This window comes from Daldinia childiae (assembly GCF_008694065.1).
Source record: "Daldinia childiae strain JS-1345 chromosome Unknown Scaffold17, whole genome shotgun sequence".
NCBI lineage: Eukaryota > Fungi > Ascomycota > Sordariomycetes > Xylariales > Hypoxylaceae > Daldinia > Daldinia childiae.
This window is the reverse complement of record NW_022984658.1, coordinates 259,037-280,411: the sequence shown is the minus strand read 5'-3', so window position 1 is coordinate 280,411 and position 21,375 is coordinate 259,037. Positions and strand designations below refer to the sequence as shown.

The window sequence follows — 21,375 nt, the reverse complement described above, 5'->3', positions numbered from 1 at the left end:
ATTAGTGCACCCGTGGTGAAAGCAGCTATCCGTTCCTAGGTACCTTCTCCGTGTGTGCCTCGATCCTGCAGCAATGCGTGCGCTCCGACCTAGACGAATTTTACGCCGACGTCCCAGTAAAACAGATGTGCATGACCTGCAGTGCAACAAACAGATGAGCTTATGCTTTGTTTTTCTGTCGGCTTGTGGCGCCTAACATTTTGGCCTTTGGGATGCGCATAGTGAGTAACTTGGTGGAACAGCATCGATATAACGTACAGCTACATTGTTACAGAATAAGATACCTACCTCAGGTAGGTAGAGAACACGGTTGGTTAGACAATCAGTATATAATAATAACAATAATAACAATTAAGGCTTCTATAGTACCAAACTTGCGAAGAGCCTTCACCCTAACTTAAAACTTGCGCTTCGAATTCGGCATGGAGGTTTATTACTTTACTCTTATTAACGATAATAACTAGGAAAAGCTATTTTAATTTAGTACGCGCCCGAGAATAATGCATTCTGCCGATCTAAGAGCCATAATAAAAGCTATTCCGACTCTGCCAGAGGTTCGTTTTCCGGCATTAGATTATACGGCCTAACTGCCGCTGTAAGGATCTGTGTTACTCTATAACCTAGTCCTTTTAGGATCCAGTAGGAGAGAATAAACTAGACTGGGTATTCCTAGTCTAAAGTGGTTATCTGACAAGGGTTGAGAAAAATGGAGGGAAAATGTGTGATCTGATATTACTTTACGTGGAACTGTTACCGGACTCCTGGGACCCAACAACCTGTAACAACTTATCGATTTCTATTACATGCAGCCTTCCGTCGCCCCACTAGTCTTATGATACAGTAAATACTAGAAAGTTGATCGGTTAGTTCCTTGTAATTTATAAACATAGCCGGTTTCTGTAGCGGCAGTGCTCGTTTGTTGCGTATTTCAAGAAAAGGGGACCAGGTAAGTAGAAAATAGAGCCATTTGAGCTAGATGTGTACATAATTACTGCGTCAAAGAACCTGGATAGTACCTAAAGCTTTCCTCCTTTGGAGGTTGGGGCAAGTTCCATATTCTGCATCTCTAGAATACGTAAAGAGCCATTGTCTCAGTGTCCCATGAACGAGCCGCACGTGGGTTTTGTGCTCACCACCATCATTTCGGGCGCAGGTTAGATAGGCACCTAATGTTTGCCAACATAGTACGTTCTTCTTTACCCTTTTCGGACAGATGATGACCTCGTTCGAGTTCTGGGCTACGTCCGGACGCATAGTCCATCACCCGGTTCAGCCACAAGCGATGGATTTCAAGGCTCGCACGTAGACGAGGGATGGATGGATATAGACTACTGTCCACTCTGCGAGATATTTTGTCCATCGTATGTTTCCCATATCTGTAAGTACCCGCTTCCCAGACTCCCAGGCTAGGTACCAGCTAATCTAGTACCAGATGTATCTGATCTTGAGCGACGAGCACTCCATCTATTTGAATTCGCCAGTCATACTCGGTACTCACAAGCAGCAATCTTGTTTTACATTTCCATAGCACTAATTTTAACTTTAAAAATAACATTTTTAATGATTTAAGAAGATGAGGCTTACTGCAGTCAAGGAATAAAAGCGAAAGCTGATGTTTGGCTCAAAGCAACAATATCTTAACTACCTCCTACCTCCTACCTAACCCTTTTTCGGCCACATTTACAATTACATGTTGCATATAATTAAGCGAAAGAGCTGCAGCTGGCCCCCGGTGTACAAATATTTTACAGGGAAACCCCGAGCAGGTCTAAAAATTGGCTCGCTTAACAGTTCTCGGTGAGTGTCTCTTTGCTTCTTCTACCCGTACCTACCGGAGTAGTCCATCCCCCCTCAACCTTGGATGTTCCCAAATCTACTCGGAGATGAATTAATCCATTAAAATATAATCACCGCTCTTTCTGCAACTGAAAGGCCGAATCCTAAGGGAATTATTGGCTACATTCCTATGCTGATGGCTTCGATCGGCATGCTATGCGGAACGCTATGCACCACTAGATGGAACCGACCGCCTCTCTTTTTTTCCCCCATCTTGTAAATGCGCTATACCCGGAAATACAGCGTTCTAGACCAATCTCACCATGATAAACCGGGACGAAGATGTCCGTATGCAACACTACAGCCATGAATTTATCTAGGCTTCAAAGTCTTCGTGTTCTGCATACTCAATAACTCACAAGAATTCGTAGTAAATACATTTTTCATATAAGAGAGTATTTAACCGATAAAACACGGCATACTCCTAGTAACTCCCTGGTGCAATTCTTGCATGTTCCTGTCCTTAAGGCCGAATCGTCAGCTTAGAGATTAATAGGTCAATATCTACCCGTGCTAGATTAATATTACCTAGAATATTCGACACCCATCTGCAAAGCGGTAATGTACCTAAGTCGGTAACAACCTCTTCTGGGGTCATACCTCGTTGTGAGCCAAGCATCAACTTCTGCATAGACCAATGTCCTCTGATAACTTCGTGAGGCTTCCCGTATCTGTCAGGACTCTAGATGACATGTTCAGTACCTAATGCATGGTTTAGAGTTCCTTGCGGAACAACTTTGTTGTTTTCATGCTGTTTGGTTCCACCTCGTGACAGTATCCCCAGGGGCTGTATATTTGAAGTATATTATTTTATTCTTCTAACACCGTTATAATAGTAGAGTTGGAAGATCTGCATTTGATACACTATTAAGTGTTTGATTTTGATGTAAGCTTCGATTCAAAGGAGAGAGAACGGGCAGGGATACTCCATTAACCAAGATCACGGCGATCCCGATGGAGCAAAATTTAGATATATAACTTCGCTTGGTAAGCTTATGGTCACCACTGACTAATTGCAATGCTTTTTTCACACGCATGTACCGAGATGTACTTGTGTTGGACAGGCGTAGGTGGTCAAGGTGAATCGTGATAAGACGAAGGCCTCAAAATAGGGTATCGTGAAATATGGCTAATATGCTTTAATGCCCTCTTGGCTCTTGTAGTGTTAAAGGAGCAGGGTAATTATCACCAGTGGTCAGGCTGTTGCGGATATGAAGGGAGGCGAAGGCTAATATAACTTATCAATGCTTGAAAGGAGTCATATATAATATATTTGTTTATAAAGGTAGGTAGGTAGGTACCTACTTAAATATCACAGGGCTTCGACTTGATGTGATCTTGAGGAGTATTTGGATATAAACTGGCTTATATATGCGGTTTTAATTGCTGTCTTTTAACACGTCCTTGCACTTCTATTATCCTTCGCCGAATGCTCTCTCTATGAGCCTAGAGAGTCATAATTTCCGATATCTTTACATCAAAATACCTTCACACTGATCTACATTAGTCACCTTTGGGTCGACATAGTTTGAGTCAACATTAGATTTCGTAGTGAAATATCATAATGTTTGGAGAGAGCTTTATTTAAACTGATAACTTTGGGAAAGTTAAAGTTAGTTCACATTATTCTCCTTTATAAATCTTCACATAGTTAATCCATTACCAAACATATAAGACAAGAGCAAGTAATTTATATAAAACTGGGAAGTAAGGGCGAGTTCAGCAACCCTTCTATTATCCTTCAGGTAAGTTGAAGTCCCGTAAGTATGAATCGAGAGCTATGTTTAAAGACCTCGAGCTAGACTCAACGTCAATGTCGATTGTTGAACTGAGTTTGCTAAATATGAACTTCACATTCTAAAGAACAATTTATATTTTATATCGCTGAAGAGTGAAACTATAGGCGATCATCAAAGAGTTAAGGATATATTAATATAAATCCTACAGGTAACTTTAGTGATAGAGGACCCCGAGTTCGTCAATAAAGGTGTAGGAATAGACTTAGTAGAGATATCCGGGTATACAGGAGATCAATGGAATAATAAACATTTATGTGTACTAATATAAGGACTGTTTAAAGACGGTATTGTACTGTGATTGTAGGCACTCTAGTATAGCGCGGGTTTAACTTTCTTATATCTGGTTTGTCTCAGCTATCTTAGACTGTGTTAAGATGCGGCACTGGATAATGGATGTATAAATTAGAGAAGGGTAGTCTGGAGTATTCCTCTTGTCTCCCTGGTTAATTTAGTATCTCTGCTCAGCCCATGAAACATTCTGGAGAGCTTCCAAGTGACCACCCAGCCTTTAGGTTTATTTAGCATCACGCAACAACACTAAAGCCGAAAGAACCATCGAAAACATCGATATCTTCTGGTTCCCTTCCACCTCGCATAGCCTGGAGCATATCTAACTGGGGGACGTTGTTAGGAGGATAGAATTTTAGAAGATTATCAATGTCTTCATCGGTGAGTCCACACATTTCATTCCAACTATAGGCATCGCTAACCCTCGTCATCCAACCCATCCTTTTGGGACCTTCATCGGGGCTTGGGGCTATCTGGCGTAGCTTAGCGCGTAGTGCGCCAATCCTCTCAATAGCATCACCAATGTTTGATGGTAACTGACTCCCGATCCACTTCCTAATACTAGCAGCGAGTCTTGGTCCCTTTCCGTTGGTGCTGACCATAATCTGCAAAGGTCCATCCCGATGTACGCTTCCAAAATAAAAGTCACATTCGGGCGGGACATCAGCAATGTTAGCCGGAATGCGATGTTCCTTGCATAACTTCCAGATTTGAGTTGAAGCAGCAGGATCGTCAATAGCAACAAGTACCATGTCGGGAGGATTGTTATTTGGAGGTAACGTCTCTAGATCTGAAGGCTGGAATACGCGATCGATATAAGTGACCTCATCGTTGTCGAATACGGTGCCGTACTTCGGGATTGAGACCGGAAGAAGGGCTTACGACGGTAACATTGGCATCGGCATTGAGAACGTTAAGGATGCGGCCAGCCGCCACCTAAGCAGTGAGATGTTAGTTGGGATATCTTTTTATTTCTTTAAAAGTAATTCTGGTATACAATCTTACCTCGCCGCCTCCAATCACTAGAACATGTTTGTTCTTAACCTGCCAGGCTAGAATCAAACTGCCACCGCCCTGTACTGGAGGGAATCTGTCCTCGTTATTATTGTTATTATTCGACATTCTATCATTCGTCATTCGACTAGCTTCAAACTCCAACAAGTTACTGCATGATCGTCATGTCAAGGATAATAAATAGGTTTAAGATATCTAAAATATAGAGAAGGGAAGAAAGGATGTTGTAATAAGTTAAAGCATGTTTGTTTTGATTTTAATTACCTATACGTGTTTCTCCGAAAAGGTTCAAATCGAAGAGTGAACGAATAATGAGCATGAAGAGTTTTGATACGTTGCGATAAAAAAAATAAAAAAATAATATGTAATAATGTAAGTTAGGTAATGACGAAGAAGCTAGGATCCATTTATATTATGTCTCAAGTATCGTAGTAGTACATCGTAGTGGAACGTTCAATGTTATAGTATTTGTAGTGGCACACGACAGCAGAACTTATTTACCTCTTAGTAATGTGGGGGAGCTTGTATAGGTACACTAAGCTGGACAATTATTAGGCTGTGCCAAGTACTAATATACGTCATATCGATAACTGTAGGTGTTAATGTTCAATGTTATTAGGAGGCACCTGCAGTAGGTAACTTAAACATTGTGCTTGTATTCCGTACTCCTTGAGGTACCTGCACGTAACATAATCTTAGCGTTACTTTGCATCCTTTGCATCCTTCTGCCTTGCGCCGCAACTCTCCAACTCTCCAACTCTCCAACTACCAACTACCAACTACAAACTACGAGAAAAAATATATCGAACCTACAACTACGAGTCACGAATCCGGAACCTCCTCGAGCGAACTGATGGGCAGATTGGGTTTGTTATTTTTACTACGAAATCCTGTCTCTTCGGATTTAGATTCTCATATCTGCGACTGGACTTCTTCTCGACATCTTCTCCTCTCACAAATTCCGACGGTGGCTACAAAAATCCAGCGTCCTCATGGCTTTTCAAATACGGGAATTCTAGAAGAAGCCCAACATGTCCGGTCGGAGGCTTGGCGGAGGGAGGATACTTGGTAGCGGAAAGGGTTTGGCTCCTCCAGCGCCTCCAGCCATCCAAAGGGAGAGAGCTGCTAGCCCCTCTGCTCCGTCTGACAGCACATTGTCCATCGGCTCTCCAGCTACATCCATCTCTCCCAGCACCCCTAGCCCCTTAGCTAGTTTTGCGCAGGATCTGACCTCCAATGTTAGTCTAGGAGGGCCGAGTACTGGTGGTCAGCCAGGCTCCAAGCTTGTATGCCCCATATGTGAGGAAGAGATGTTGACGCTGTTGCAATTAAATCGTCATATCGATGATGCCCATCAGGAGCTACCTGAATTCGAACAGGATGAAGTCAAATCTTGGATAGACAAGCAAGTCCTGAAGGCTAAGAAATTTCAACCTCTCTCCCTTATCAACCAGAAGCTTCGTGGCCTCGAAGTCTTCGAGTCTAACGAATCACCCCCACTCCCCGTCCCCGTCACCAGTAGGGCAAACAGGGTCCCCGTTCCCGATTCGCCGCTAGACCCCGACGATATAATCACCAAAACACATTGGCAGCGACAGGGTCCAAGTGATCTATGCACCGACCCAGCTTGCGGGAAGAGACTAGGTGCTGTCAATGGCAATATAAACTGTAGACAATGTGGGAGACTATTCTGTGAGGAGCATACGATGTACCAGATGAAATTGTCAAGGTCGGCCTCGCACGAACCTATAAGGGGTTACTGGTATCGCGTGTGTGAAACGTGCTACAAGTCGAGGGAAGGATATAACGACCACAATGGGCTGATAAGAGACCACATACAAGAATTTTCAGCGATACGCAGGAAGAAAGTCGATAGGCAAACCCTAGAGATATCGCGATTGGAAAAGAGGCTTACCAAGCTGACTCAATTGCTCGCTCACTTACCTGAAGAGGCGGGGGTGACCGGTGGTGCGGGCCTGCTATCTCCCCTAGCCGCGCAGAGGAATCAGCGGAAGGCGATTGAACAATCGGTTGTGACATGGGAGGATGACGGGAAGGTTCCGAAATGTCGGTTCTGCCAGCAGGAATTCTCGTGGACATTCAGAAGGCATCATTGTCGAATATGTGGGCGGATAGTATGCGCAGACCCCCAGACCAATTGTTCGTCCGAAGTAGGCCTGAGCGTCACAAACCCGTCTGTTGCCGTATCAGAAAAATCGGGAGGGGAAAATTCTATAGGTATTGATATCCGCATGTGTCGTGATTGTAAGTCTACCATATTCTCAAAGCGAGACTTTATGGAATCTATTATACACAAACCGCCTGACCAACGGGCATACGAGACGCTGAAGCAATTCGAACGGGGAATCCAGCTCATAATGCCTACTTTCCAGAAAGCTCTACTACCACTACAGAATGAGAGTAACACACCAAGCCATGCGCAGATCCAAGAGGCGTCAAAACTCAGGAAGCGGCTTACCGACAGCTTTACTAAATACGACGTGGCAGCGCGACGGATCCGTGATATGAAAACGGACAGCCCAGCACAACGGCAACTGCAGAAGGCCATTCACCAAGCAGCCTCCGCGTTCTTGCATATGCATATGCTACCGCTTAAGAATCTTCCGCGGATGCTGAAACACAGCAGCTCCAGCTCTAGTTCCGCTAAGAGCCGCCTGCTAGCTAATGGCTACGTAGCGAGCCCGCTACGGAATGGCAGTGACATGCTCGAGACGGCTAGCCAGACAAGCGAAGCTAGTACGGGAGTGTCTGCGTTGGAAACGGAAGAGAAAGAGCTGCGCGAGCGGTTGATCGTCTTAGAAGAGCAGAAATACATGGTGCAAGCCATGATTAGCGGGGCGCACGGCGCGAGGCGGTTCGAGGAGGTTAGCGCACTAACGCGGAACGTTGAGGAGCTAGAGACAGAAATCAAAAGCTTGAAAGGCAAGGTTACAGCTGTCGAGGAGAGGTGGCAGGGCCTCTACGCGAATGGCGGGCCCGGTTTAATCTTGTGAAGTGTCATGCTTGAACTTGAGTCAATCCTTATAATTTAGAAAGGAACCTATTAAGGTGTAATAACAAGGAAGAAGACCGCCGAGGAAGACCTAACACGAGGTCGGACGTGAAGAGGTGGCTTTCCTTCGGTGCAAATTTGAATTACTGCATGGCATTGGCATGGCGTTGGTTGGATAGAGGCTGCCTGGTATCTATCTACGAAGGTGCCGTTATTTTAAAAGGAACTTTGAATGCGAGCAAAACGTTATAAGAGTCTTCTTTAGGGGTTTCATTATTCAAATACACACCGTGTTTACCTGTTGATAATTTTATGTTTGGCATATGGTAAGGTGAATAACCTTACCGTTCAAATCTTATAAAATACATACACGATTATTTCTGTTCATTCGTGTGTGACGTCTATTAATACTGCAACATATTGCGGAGTGAAGACATTTCAAGACGGGCGATTAACAAGCCTCTTTGGCGACTGCAGTATCGCGGACCGCAAGTATCGAAGTCGAATATCATTAGTCTCAGGCCGTACCTTAACGAGCTTATAGTCGGCACGTAAGATGCCTGTCGAGCTGCATGGAAGTATAACGTAGCGGTCTCCGTAGCGATCCCAAAACGCCTCATCCGAAGGGGTAAGCTCCTCGACTTGGCGTTGACCCAGCTGCTGATTCAGCGCGTCAAACATGACTAAGGGCACCTGATCTAGCATCTCCCCTGGCTGCGCATTCCGATTCTGAGAGAATGATAGCAAATCTCGGAGCGCCTCATTAACACTTTGGATAGCGATCCGATCGCCGCTAGCCATCTCAACACACACCCTTGAGCGTCTGATGGTAGACGGCAGGGGAGGTGTTAACTGCGGGTCGTAAGCCCACCCCAACTCTTCCTCATCGTCATCTGATGAGCCGCCACCATAGGTGTCACTGTTGGTGACGGGTATCTCCTCAAACGGGAGGTTGAAGCTACAGTTCTCAACGGAGAGACAGAGCATATCATCGATGTGGACACGGACCATCCGGTGCTCCAAAGGTTCCCGACGATCAGCTCGTGGCTTAAAACTAGAGTGATAATGCAGAGGAAGCAATTCCCGTAGCTGACCATCTGCCGCTCTCACAAACAGGCCACGCCGAGGGCGAGTTAGTGTGATGGTAGCGGACTCGGCTGAAGAGAGAGCACACACATCACGGGCTTCTCGACAAACGCGACAAAGCGTCTCTCGAGCCTGCCATGCCAAGGATCGTACCGGGAGACTGTTCCATCATCATCATCGATAGATAGACGTCGCAAGTCCAGGTACAGCCAGGAAGGGGAGGTACTCTGATTAGCACCATCATGATCGTTAGGTATACAATGAACGTTGAAAAAGTTGATGCCAGGTGTGGGAAGGGCCATGCGCCAAATCTGATGTCGTAACTCGGGTGGTAACTCCTGGAATTTAGAGAAGAGGATATTTGGAACGGATGGTTCCGGTGACTGGGAGTCTAGCGAATTCATAGATGAACTTATAAGTGAACCTGTAGATGTATTGGGTTGATCGTATAAGTGATGATTCTCAATCAATGCTATTGGGTTAGCCTCCGAAGTTCTTTATGGTTCGGAATTAAATTAAATTCGAGTTAAATGTATATCTTCTCTTGCCTCAAGTAATTATTATAGGTATGTACCCAGGTTTGTGAAGTTGTAATATTTTGAAGTTAGAAGATAGCGAAAGAAGAGAAATATTAAAAGACTTGTATATAAAGTCAAGCCAATGACATCGAAGTTAAAGGTTAATGGAAAAGTGACATAAATAGGTACATACGTAAGTACTTATACCCCGCATTAAGCTATATGGACATTAGTACGATCAGGCACATTAGCGTAAGGTACAATATATACATGTAGGTACCCTAGATACCTGTACTTAAAACATTCTTAGAATTTAAATTTAAACTTGGAAACAACTTCAAATTATCCCATTAGGTAGTTAATTCAGATTCGACCTTAACAATAACTATCGAATATCACCTTTATCTACGTTTACCTACGCGCCAATTGGTTCAATATTTCCGGCTATCTTTCCATTATAAAATCTGGGCTAACATTAGCTCTATTTGGACGCGAACGGTCACGACGAACGCGTTGGCTTGCATCGTTACCCGCCATCACATTTACAGTCTAGAGTCTATATCGAATAAATAAAATATCCAATGCCGCCCCGAAAACGAAAGAATAAAGAAGCAGTACAGTCCGTCGCGGAACCTCCCTCACCATCCCCAGATCCAGATCCAGAGCGCTCCCCTCCAGGATCCGATGCGTCGCCCACCTCACCCGCGTCGCCAAGTGCCGATTTGTCCCACAACGATTCGGAGCCGCCACGCTTCTTCAATACCACCTTTACTACGTATCGCGTGTCGCCTCTCTACGTGGGGAAGCAGAAATTAACGCCTGCGCGCCTACAACTCCTATCTAAGCGCCTGCGAGACGCTCTCGTCGGTGATGTAGTACGTGGTGTACAGGTCGGGTTAGACAGTGATGCAGAATTAGGGCGTACAGGTGCCTTATATGCTGTGGAATGGCGATGGATAGATGCCGAGAAAATACTCGGAGGTAGCCGGCGAGAAGGTAGCGTAGAGTTAGGAGAACGACAGATGAGAGCGGACGCAGGGGGGAAACAACGAGTTCTATCTATAGAGTTAAGGTACGAGAACGCTCGGTTTAGCGCTCTGCTCTTGTCCGATCTATCTGAAGACGAAAGTATACCGGGTTCTAATTATCAGCCCTCATGGACGTGGCAGACGGATAATAATAGTGGCCCCAGGCTAGGAGAAGATGATCAGACGGCATTCTTACACTTACCATTGCTTCTATTCCGGATGCCTGCACCTCTCAAATCTGTACTCATCGATTTCCTGTCAAACACTTTTGACTGCCGTGTTAGCCCCCTTGCGCTAGGCACACAGACGCTCGTGAGTAGTTGGGAGGCCTGGTTGTCCGATAATCACTCCAGGAGAACTCGATATGTACCGAGTAAAAATACTCTTATTACGCTCGGTTTTCACATTGAGCCAAAGGAGCCTAGAGGACAAAGCAATGGAAATGAACTTGACGATACAAGTGAACAGGATCAAGGCCAAAAGCGAGACCTGCCTCATATAGGCATAAAAACTATTGACATCACCATTCCTGCCTCGGACGTATACCGGTTCCTCCGTGTGGGTGAGAAGCTTGACAGCAAGCCTGCAACCGCCGTCATAACGAGGAAGCGGAAAACGGATGCACAAACCACTTTATCAGATGACCAGCAGAGTAGGAGGCGCCGGAAGCTCGCGGGCGGCAAGGATGAAGAAGGATGGGCATGGCGCAGGCAGTATCACGGTAGTATGGAAGGAGAAGCAGAAGAGAACATCATCAAGCAGCCATTCGCCGATGCCCTAGCCGCGTACATGTGGCACCACCTTGGGCTGGACATGTTCCACCCGGGCGTTCGTGTGCAGCGAGTTGCATGTGACGGATTCGCACTATCTGAGGGGAGGCTCAAAGTATTCACCCCGGTTCGCGGACATGGCAGCGATGGCGATGAGCAGGAATCTTCCACGTGGAAGCTAGTCCGAGGCTTTGGTGCGAGAGCCAAGGGACGTCGGGTTGGGCTTCTGAAGCAGCAGCAAAGATAATAGGACGGCGTTAAGGTGTAAATAGGTAGGGACACGAAGCGTGGGCTTATAACCTAAGGAATCAAAGATGTTGGTACAGCAAAGATACCTAAGATTAGGAATAGTTTATGAGGACGTGGATGGTTAATGATACCCTCGGATGTAGCATTGGTAAGGAGTCGACAGGTTAAATGAAAATTAGTTTATTCTTCAGTCTCGGGTGTCCCCTACATCAAGAAAGAACAATTATAAGAGCCAATTTGAATCCCAAAGGTCAACAGCCAATTTGCTCTCAAACTGGCAAATATTACTAAATGAGTACCTAATCGAGATGAAAACTTCATCATGCGATATGTGCGTTTTAAAAACTCGACTCCTTGCTTGCAGCTTGTAGTGCTCAGCGTATACCTATATACAGTTGGCCGCGGAATAATGCTGGACGTGGAATCATAACCCCCCCTCCCTAAACGTGCCAACGGCTGCTGTTAAATGCAACCAGCACATGGCCCTAATATCGAAGATGTACAAATCCAACCAACAATGCCATACCTCATACAAGACCTAATTGTAAATCCCCTTACGCCCCAAGCCGTTACACAATTTCAATCCGTCAATGCACTCCATCAACACCACCAAGAAATCTCCGTATACGGCCCATCTCAAGTTCCCCCTTTTCGCTCTCCACGGCACGTAATAAGCCGTCTACGACGACGTCAACTTCGCCTTCCGAGACACCAGTGCACAGCGCTACTACACGCCGGTATTTGACTTCAACATCTTTGCTGCGGCCTTTGAGCGAACCTATACTCTTTCGCATAGCATCTTTCCTATTCCTAAGCGCTTGTATACGTGCATGAAGGACCACGGAGTTAGGTAACAGAGCGGCATTCGGTGCATCTCGTCCGCGGGCTCCAAAGCTGCAATTGAGTTCCGTCTCCCAAGAGTTATTTGTATCTAAGCGACCATAATTTTGTTCCAGTCGCATTAAGTGCTTCTGCTCCTCGTCACGACCACGACTAAGGTTGCTTATCTTCTGACGCGCGAGGGACTGCGATTTAGCAGCTGTTTGTAATGTCTCAAGCTGGCGTCGCGCATCTCCCAACTGGGTGGACGTCGTCCGTAAAGAGACATGAAGTGAATCAACATCCTGTTGCTTCTTTCTCAGTTCCGTTTGGAAGCTGTTAGAAGTCTCGTTCAGAAGATGTGTGATAGCTAGGATAAGTTAGCATTGGCATATAAATGAACGGGACCTTCTCCGTAAACTCACAAGTAATAATCTCAGCACTGCTCTCTCGGGTCTTCTGGCAATTGCCGCCAATATTTGCCTTGTCAGTTACCATCAGATCACCATTGGCCCCATCTTCCCCAATGTCGCCGCCAACCCCAAAGTCAACCGGTCTGAGGCCTGCCTTGTTAGCGATGCCGGGATCTGCACCGACTTCGAGTAACTGCGAGATAATACTCCTATTTCCAATCCGTGCCGCGATATTTAGCGCGGTATCGCCGGACTTATCTTGTGCATTTACAATCTCGCTCATGAATCGGCCAATGCCCATCTTCGGTTGGCTAAAGTTGCCGTTTGCTGTCGTGTTTTGACTGCCTGGCACGCTCCCTTGTCTCACAACCCACTCCAGGAGACTCTCCAAGTAGTATCTGCTGGAATGGCTCCTACCCTTCACAGCACTTGTAACGGCAATATGATGTAAAACGGTTCGGCCCTTGTTGTCCCGAACGTCGATAGTGTTACCTAAAACGTCGAGCAATTCGGGGAATGAAACCTGATCTGAGTTATTTGTTACCGCCGATGCTCTCATCAAAGCTGTTTCGCCCGAAGCATTGATTCGGTAAGGATTCGCACCAGCCGATATTAACGCCCGCAGAAGAGGTATTCGAGCTAGAGTAGCGGCCCAGTGAAGAGCAGTATGACTCGATGCATCTATTGGTGCATCGAGGTCCAAAGGTGATAGCGTCTGGAGAGCTTCATTTTGAGAGTAGTCGGAGGCGTTAGCGTTAGGATCTAGAAAAAGCCCCATGAGTAGGTTGCGCTTCTGGTCCGCCTCCGGAGAGAGCTCAAACGGTAAGGGTGGTAGTGGCACAATTTCGTTCTCATGTACGTCAATACCGGCTTGAGAATATTGGAAGGATTCGTTGGGCTCCGTAGGCGAGCCAGGGAAATTATTGGCGTACATATCCATAGAATGCGACGCATATCCAAAACTATCCGCAGGAGTAACAACCTTTTGACGTTTTCGCGACGGCTCTTCACCATTGAAGATCTGTGTATTCTGGGTTGAATATGCCGAGTCAACATTTTGGCCGTAGTCAGAGGTAAAACTCTGCTGAGAATTTACCGGAAAGTCGTCGACGTTCTGCATCGAAGACTGCCGACTAAAACTAGGTGGTCTTGTCGGACCATTCCGACCTCTCGGGCCGGGCGAATCAAAGCGAGCCTTGCTAATAGCAGCGACAGCGTTAGATGCCGTACTCGAGATGTTCCTAAAGAAGGTTCCAGATAACCCATTGGCGCGAGTGTCATTTCCAGCGTACATGCGCTTTCTTTGCGCAGCCATAGCCTGCTCTTTGGTAGGAGTATTGATGTCTCCTCTACCCGCGATGCCACCATCCTGGCCCATGTCGTAGATTAAGAGAGGACGAAGTAATTCTTCAACTCCGTATTGACGGCATACCTCAACGCCTCGATCGAATTTAATCCAGGTGCCCTGATATTTCCCATAACCACCCTGTACCTTTTCATGTTCACCAGTCTGTATCTCCTTTTCAAGAATTTTCGTTCGCTTCCCCTTATCGATGTTGGCAACCTTGAGGATCTGAGTAGCATTTAACCAACTATCTGCGCGGCGGCGCATGACAGCGACCCCGTTAACCTCCATCTCGTATACGTCAGTGCCAGAGTAGACGGCCTATATAGATAAAAGGTTAGTAGGTTATGCTAGACAATTTGAAGTTGATATAGCTTAAAAGGGATGAATAAAAGGCAACTGACAGAATATATTTGTGGTGCAGTATGGTCATGACCATGCCCATTTCCCAACCTCATATTGGAATCGGAAAACTGCCTATAGGGTTGAGTCGGCTGGCTCATGGTAAAAGACTGCTGCGATGAAGGTTGCGATTGCGACATTTTGACGCTGTCTATAGCAGCGACTATGCCGCCGCTTCTCTCAGTGGAAGCTGGAAATTGTGACGCCGACAGAATAGAAGACTGTGATTGGCGTTGATAATTGGACAAAGCTTGAAGAGGGTTATTAGTTGGTTCGGCAGTAGTGTGTGGGATGTCAAGCTGTTGATAATGATGCGAGATAGCGGTTGTTGCCGAGGCCATCAGTAGTAGAGTAGTAATAAGTAATAGCAGTATGTAGTATGTAGAGTAGCGGGTCAAAGTGGATTCGAGATGTGCAGAAAATCCCGGGACTCGTCAATGAGATTAAAGGTAGAAAAAAATGAATCTGAGTCCAAGATAATGTGGATCGGTAAGGGGGGGACAATGCGCTGGTAGCGTTAAAGATAGCATATGGATATGGATTGGATATGGATATGGATATGAATATGCTCAGTCGTTGTTGCTATCAATTTATCTCCAATTAGGTTGCTAGGTATGTACCGTACCTACTTGAGGAAGGAGTTGTGCGATTCCCGGTTGTAAGTTGCAAGTTGCAAGGTACATACATAAAAAGGGTACCTTCCGACGTAATAAGAGAAGGATCGAATTAAGAATAATGGTTGTAATAATAATAATTATTACCAGGTATTATTCTAACCTCGGACCTGTCGGCGTGGGATGAAGTTGAGATATAATTTAATATAAAAGTATACTGAGATATGCCAGGTAAGGCAAGATTTAGAGATGCGAAGACACGGGTCAGATCAGATCAATCAGATCAATCAGATCACACTGACGCGCTTTTTCGCATGCACTTTCTCGTTGGACAAGCCTTTGGATAGACCGTAGACCATAGACCATAGACCATAGAACGTAGGGTTACTCTCGCGACTATTTTATTAATTCCCGTTCCAGACTCCGAAGATGCCAAAATTGGAATTCAATTAAAAGGTAGGAATTAGGAATAGTGCATTGCCGCGCGAAAAGGGCGAACATAAACGGACGTGTCAGTTTCGTGTAATCGTGAAGTCGTGACTCGTGTCTGAGAGAGGGGATGGGGGGGGCAGACGTAATAAAATAAATAAAATAAAAATTTAAGTAGGTAAAACCCGTAACTTAGGCGAGACACGCGCGTGTGTGGCCATTAAAATTATTAAAATAAGGGAACGTGATGCACAGACCGCCTCTTGACATAATTAAAGTGAGGGGAGGGGAGGGTAGTGCCTAAAATGTACCTAGGGTAGACTAGCTAACAAGCGAAAGTGTATATTACATGTAAAAGGTGGGGTTTTTCTGAGAGATCTAGCACGGATAGCACGGATTACGTACAGCATCATGTACCAGGTACGGATGTATGTACATGTAGCTCACATCTCTATTAGGTCAGGTACATTTATGTACATGTATGTAGGTCCATATGATTGAGCTTACCTAACCTTATTCTCTTTAAAGTTCAAATGTCTCATTGAATGAATATTATATGTATCTAAGTACCTAATTCCATCCATCCATCATCTCGTCAACTTTTCTACCGCGATGCCTTTACAGATCCCCCACCCAAACACTCCCCTACATCTATATCGACACCTACTTCGAGAAGCCACATACCTTCCTCTCCTCTGTCGACCCTGGGTAACGGACCGTATTCAAGCCCGCTTTCGCGATTGTCATCAAAAGACAGACCCTAAACCCTACATCAAAGATGCTCATCACTATCTCCGATACCTTCGTTCCGCAAACACCGGCCATGTCAACCGGATGTTGCGCCTATGTCATCTAGCGACAGGCAGGATTGGCAAGCGACGCCGTATTTTAGGCAGGACCGAACTATCAAGTAGCCCTCCAAGCAACTCTGATGAACTAGAAGAGAGAATCGCACTACCCAATGGCAAATCGCGAGAGCCCGACTGGTTAGATAATTGGTCTGTAGAAAAGGTTATGGCCATCGCTACTTCACAAAGCCAGCAGCAAGGCAAAAACTTGCCTTTTCATATGCGCCGAACCGTCGACCCAAAGCAGGTCATTCCGAAAGAAAATTGTTTTGGTCGCCCGCTCACCGCGAAGTTGACAAGGAATAAGCTAAAGAAACATTGGATAACGATTCTCCGTCAGTTACTACCCCCGCTACCCCGAGGAGAATGGGATCAGTTAGGTACTATTGCAAGAGGTGAAGCCGACGCTCAGTATTATAAGATGCCCCCAAGAAGACAAGTCGCACAGCCGCTTTCGATTAGGCATGCCCCCCCAGAGTCAACCTGGACAAAGTTTGTGACGAAACCAATACGATCTTTAGAACGAGGAAACTCGCGGAAGATGAAGAGTCTTAGCGGGCGAGAAGATGAGGATCCCCGAGGGCAAGGACGGCCCATTGGCGTCCGAGTATTAGGTCGAAGGAGACTACGTCGCAGTTTATATATTGGTGTCTGGCAAGCATCACCCATTGCAGAGAAGCATCCCCGGTCAAGCAAATGGTCTATCACCTGGGGTAATAGCGAGCAACCAGTTCCCCGCCCCAGAAAAAAGGATCTCCAGTTCTTTCAAGGTATCAATAAATCCGGTGTACCTATATAGTCCCTACGGTACTATTGAAAAGTAGGTCATAAGACAGATATTATTTTTTCTTAGACGGATTGCTCAGTCTAACAGGCCAGCTAACTTAGTTAAGCCCTCGCGATCGACTCGCATCCCTACCCAATCGTCCATCTTCTTAGCTCCAATAGATTCGTAGAATTGAATGCTCGGCTCGTTCCACTTCAGCACGCTCCATTCGAGCCTACCACCATTTGTTGCCACCACCTCCTTAGCCAACTCAACAAGAAGCTTCTTCCCGTAGCCCTTTTTCCGGTCCGTCGGCCGAACAAATAAATCTTCGAGGTAGATACCTGCTTTTGATCGCCATGTGCTATAGTTGTAAAAGTACAGCGCCATACCAGCCGGTTTATCTTCTTCATTAAATAGAAGGAGGCATCGCGCCGGCCTCGAAGGCGATGTGGACTCGGTATTGGGGGCAGTAGAAGTTGATTCAACATTATCGGGAGCAAAGGCAATGGTAGAAAGAAGCGTGGCCTCGGTTGCTTCAACCGAATCGAGTTCATGCTCGTAGTCAGCCAACTCACGAATTTGTTGAAGAATTATCGGTACATCTACCGGAGGTTATACAATCAGCTATCTTCCCTCGCCATGCATCAGGATCAAGTACTATTTAGCATACCTTCTCGGCGAGCATGTCGAACTTTGCAGGATGCCAGTGCCATTGTGGAACGTTAAATAGACGATAAAGCTTAATACTATACAAGATTGATACAAGCCGAGTATTAGAGAGTTAGATTCTATTCAATAATACTTGTTGGAATTTATACATAAGGTTAGGTAGGTAAATACCACCAATATCAATGCGCATACGCCCTTGATGTAATGCGGAAGTAGGACGCTGGGCGTTGTAGAGGGGTAAAAAAAAAAAAGGCACAGCACCGAGATCCGGGAGCCTGAACCTTAGGTACCTACATATTCCCCACAACACTATGCATACCTTATTCAGGACGGACCGAATAGCCGAATAGGAATTGGTATGTGTTCTCGTTTACTTTAGAGAAGCAAAAAGGTGAATGGATACCATGTATCGTCTTTCCCCTTTGCATCAGCCGCAGGTGCGACGTCGATACCTTCTAGATAGGTACCTGTCTATTCCTAGAGGTCATACAAAACGATAAAAAGACTATTATGCTATTATCAATATCTCATGAAATCACTTCTTTTATCTATAATAGTTACTGAATAGAATATTGAAGTAGTTTCTTTAAAGTACGTTACAATAATCCACTGAGAATAAGTTTCGTTGAAAGAAATATATCCCTAAGCATAAGATATCTGTCAAGTAACTAAACAGTCTTCGTTAAGGTTAAGTAAGTTGCATTTTGCCCAAGTGTAACATCCTGTGAACTACGAACTAAGACTTATAATATGATATAACTAGGTAGGCAATTCTACGTAGAGACATATAAAGTCCAACTAGAATAACTTGGCTATATCATATCCTTTTCACGATAGGCCTAATGGGCAAATAAGCTATTCTTACTTGAACTCGTACAGCTACAATATACCAGCAGTATTAAACCCTGTGTAGAGATCTCTCGAGTGTAACTGAAAGATGGTATCAAAACTACCTACTTAACTAAACCCCAACTAGTTAATGTTCCTGATCTTCAATCAAGCCTGTTAAGCTACAGTAGATATTAACGATATGAGGTGCCGGATAGGTACGAAATTTGTCACGTCAGACAGGGTCAATATGTCGTGATCCACCCATGTTCAGAGCTGTCGCCAATCACGAAGCTTAGCAGCGTTGCAGACTCGGCTTAACATCTCTAAAAGCAACCCGCATCGTCTATAGATATCTTAAGTCAGTTATTCCTATTATGATGCCATGGACCAGGGTCGTGGGTCTCGTCATCGATATGCTTGCAAGTTAGTCGTCTTTGAAGTAGCTGGATTTCGCACTTCAGACAGGCCAAACCAAGAAAGCTTTCCTCGCCTCTGCTTATCTCGACTACATCAAAAAGACTAGTGATTATCTTCTCAAGTTTTCCAGCACGGTTATGCTTGTGTAAGATGGCCGAGAAGACTCTGGACGACACTCCAGGAGGCGGATCTGGTGCCTCTGACTCTGAGATCACCGTTTCAGGAATCAACGAGCGCGCGCTGTTAAGAAAGCTGGACCTGCGACTCTTACCTGCGGTTGGGATATTGTATTTATTGTCATTTCTTGACCGAAGCAACGGTATGACTTGGAGTTTTCTCTTCTTGATCTCTACTCTGGGTATCATGATCGCTAATTTGAATGCTATATAGTTGGCAATGCTCGCATTGAGGGTCTACTTGATGACGTTCACATAAGTAGGCGTGCATGGCAAACTACATAATAGTCAGCTTGCAGCTAACCTTTCATATAGCTGGGAATCAATATCTTACAGGCCTAACACTGTACTTTGTGGGATATGTACTGTTTGAGGTGAGACATTCGATAAATGCAATGATTCAAGCGGCGATATATTAATCAGGGGATAGATCCCTTGCAACATTATCCTCAAGCGCACAACGCCCAGGATTTGGCTGCCGACGTTAACTATAGTATGGGGTATTGTGGCAACTTTGATGGGCATAGTCCATAATCTAGCAGGTTTCCTCCTGAGTAGATTCTTCCTTGGTGTTGGTAAGTAGTGAGAAATCTTATGAAATTATAATCATCACCTCCCGTGATACCACCGTTGCTTTTCACAACAACTAACCTATTAACAGTATGTTAACAATATCTCTTATTGCTCTACCCGTTTGACTATTCTACCCCAAGGTCATAAAGCTTTAGTATAGGCTTACCCTAAAATCGTGCACGAATACTCACATAAAATAGGCGGAAAGCGGTTTATTTCCAGGAGTATTCTACTTCTCTATGTGGTACAAGAGACGAGAGCGGCAATATCGCATATCCCTCTTCTTTAGCGCCGCATCTCTGGCCGGCGCATTTGGCGGTATCTTGGCTTATGTTCGTATATTCTTTACCAAAATTCATAAGGATTTAGTGGCTAACTCAGGCATAGGGAATCGGAAGAATGAGAGGTATTGTTTGGGAGAACGGGTGGCGCTGGATTTTTATCTTGGTTCGTCATGCCGACACTCGTAGTTGATACTATGAGAGTTTCTAACTTCATATACTGTATTAGGAAGGCATTCTCACGGTCGTTGTTGCAACTGCAGCGTATGGATTTATTCATAACTACCCAGATACATCGAAGTTCCTAACTGAAGACGAACGGAAATTTATCCACCAGCGGTTGGCGGCAGACAGCGATTCGACGCATGAAGAACGCTTTAATTGGGGAGCTGTAGTAGAAGCATTAAAAGATCCAAGCTGCTGGCTCTACGGATTGGGGTTTCATACTATGAGCTTACCTCTCTATACGCTGTCTCTATTCTTGGTATGAAATGCCTCGGCTTTGGTGATATCGGCGCAGTAGCTAATTGTCTTATAGCCAACCATTATATCCAACCTTGGGTACACCGCGGCAACAGCTCAGCTGCTCACCGTCCCACCGTATGCGTTCGCATTCATAACAACAGCCTCTGTAGCCGTTCTCTCCGAGAGACTCGGCCAAAGAGCAATCTTTATTGGTGGCTCTGCTATCTTCGCTGTTATTGGCTATTCTATCCTGTTAGGAAACAGTGATCCGGTTGCTAGGCCCGGAGTTAGCTACGTCGGCGTGTTCTTCGCTGCAGGAGGTATATATCCGGCAAGTGCCCTGGTTTTGTCTTGGCCTGCTATCAACGTGTCCGGCCAGACGAAGCGAGCGATTGCGAACGCCATGCAAATCAGTATCGGGAACCTCGGTGCCGTACTAGGTACACAGCTGTACCGTTCTACGGACGGACCTAGATTCATCGTGGGCCACTCTGTTGCCCTTGGGTACCTCGTCGCTAATGCGGTTGTTGTGACAATTCTAGCAGTAAGGTTAAAGAAAGAAAATGAGAGGCGTGAGGGAATAACAGAAGAAATAAAACATGTAGGGGAAGTAGCTGACTGGCAGGGAGATTCGGATCCGAGATGGCGGTTTGAATATTAAACACATTAAATTTCCGCGGGTTATCTATAAGGTAGTAGTACAGTAATATGATCTTCTTATAT

The 21,375-nt window shown here is 45.4% G+C and overlaps 7 protein-coding genes across 7 annotated transcripts; 3 read left to right on the top strand and 4 right to left on the bottom strand.

Annotated features, from left to right (window-relative positions):
* Positions 1-4,159: 4,159 nt before the first annotated feature.
* On the bottom strand, positions 4,160-5,060 carry GL218_09276 (Siroheme biosynthesis protein met8; the record flags this gene model as incomplete). The annotated part of the gene is made up of 3 exons (XM_033586107.1): positions 4,160-4,747; positions 4,806-4,859; positions 4,929-5,060. 3 exons carry the CDS (start codon positions 5,058-5,060, stop codon positions 4,160-4,162), a joined length of 774 nt encoding a protein of 257 aa, XP_033439795.1.
* Positions 5,061-5,968: 908 nt separating this feature from the next.
* GL218_09275 (Vacuolar segregation protein pep7) lies at positions 5,969-7,951 on the top strand (the record flags this gene model as incomplete). Its single annotated transcript, XM_033586106.1, has 1 exon — positions 5,969-7,951. The coding sequence occupies one exon, from the start codon at positions 5,969-5,971 to the stop codon at positions 7,949-7,951; it is 1,983 nt and encodes a 660-aa protein (XP_033439794.1).
* A 437-nt stretch (positions 7,952-8,388) lies between these two features.
* On the bottom strand, positions 8,389-8,961 carry GL218_09274 (uncharacterized protein; the record flags this gene model as incomplete). The annotated part of the gene is made up of 1 exon (XM_033586105.1): positions 8,389-8,961. One exon carries the CDS (start codon positions 8,959-8,961, stop codon positions 8,389-8,391), a length of 573 nt encoding a protein of 190 aa, XP_033439793.1.
* Positions 8,962-10,135: 1,174 nt separating this feature from the next.
* Positions 10,136-11,599, top strand: GL218_09273 (putative siroheme synthase protein; the record flags this gene model as incomplete). The annotated part of the gene is made up of 1 exon (XM_033586104.1): positions 10,136-11,599. The coding sequence occupies one exon, from the start codon at positions 10,136-10,138 to the stop codon at positions 11,597-11,599; it is 1,464 nt and encodes a 487-aa protein (XP_033439800.1).
* Positions 11,600-12,188: 589 nt separating this feature from the next.
* Positions 12,189-14,720, bottom strand: GL218_09272 (Start control protein cdc10; the record flags this gene model as incomplete). Its single annotated transcript, XM_033586103.1, has 3 exons — positions 12,189-12,790; positions 12,846-14,499; positions 14,583-14,720. 3 exons carry the CDS (start codon positions 14,718-14,720, stop codon positions 12,189-12,191), a joined length of 2,394 nt encoding a protein of 797 aa, XP_033439799.1.
* Positions 14,721-17,333: 2,613 nt separating this feature from the next.
* On the bottom strand, positions 17,334-17,953 carry GL218_09271 (N-acetyltransferase ats1; the record flags this gene model as incomplete). Its single annotated transcript, XM_033586102.1, has 2 exons — positions 17,334-17,842; positions 17,911-17,953. The coding sequence occupies 2 exons, from the start codon at positions 17,951-17,953 to the stop codon at positions 17,334-17,336; spliced, it is 552 nt and encodes a 183-aa protein (XP_033439798.1).
* Positions 17,954-19,307: 1,354 nt separating this feature from the next.
* On the top strand, positions 19,308-21,313 carry GL218_09270 (High-affinity nicotinic acid transporter; the record flags this gene model as incomplete). The annotated part of the gene is made up of 7 exons (XM_033586101.1): positions 19,308-19,476; positions 19,548-19,592; positions 19,649-19,707; positions 20,107-20,238; positions 20,294-20,353; positions 20,417-20,671; positions 20,726-21,313. 7 exons carry the CDS (start codon positions 19,308-19,310, stop codon positions 21,311-21,313), a joined length of 1,308 nt encoding a protein of 435 aa, XP_033439797.1.
* Between the last annotated feature and the right edge of the window lie 62 nt (positions 21,314-21,375).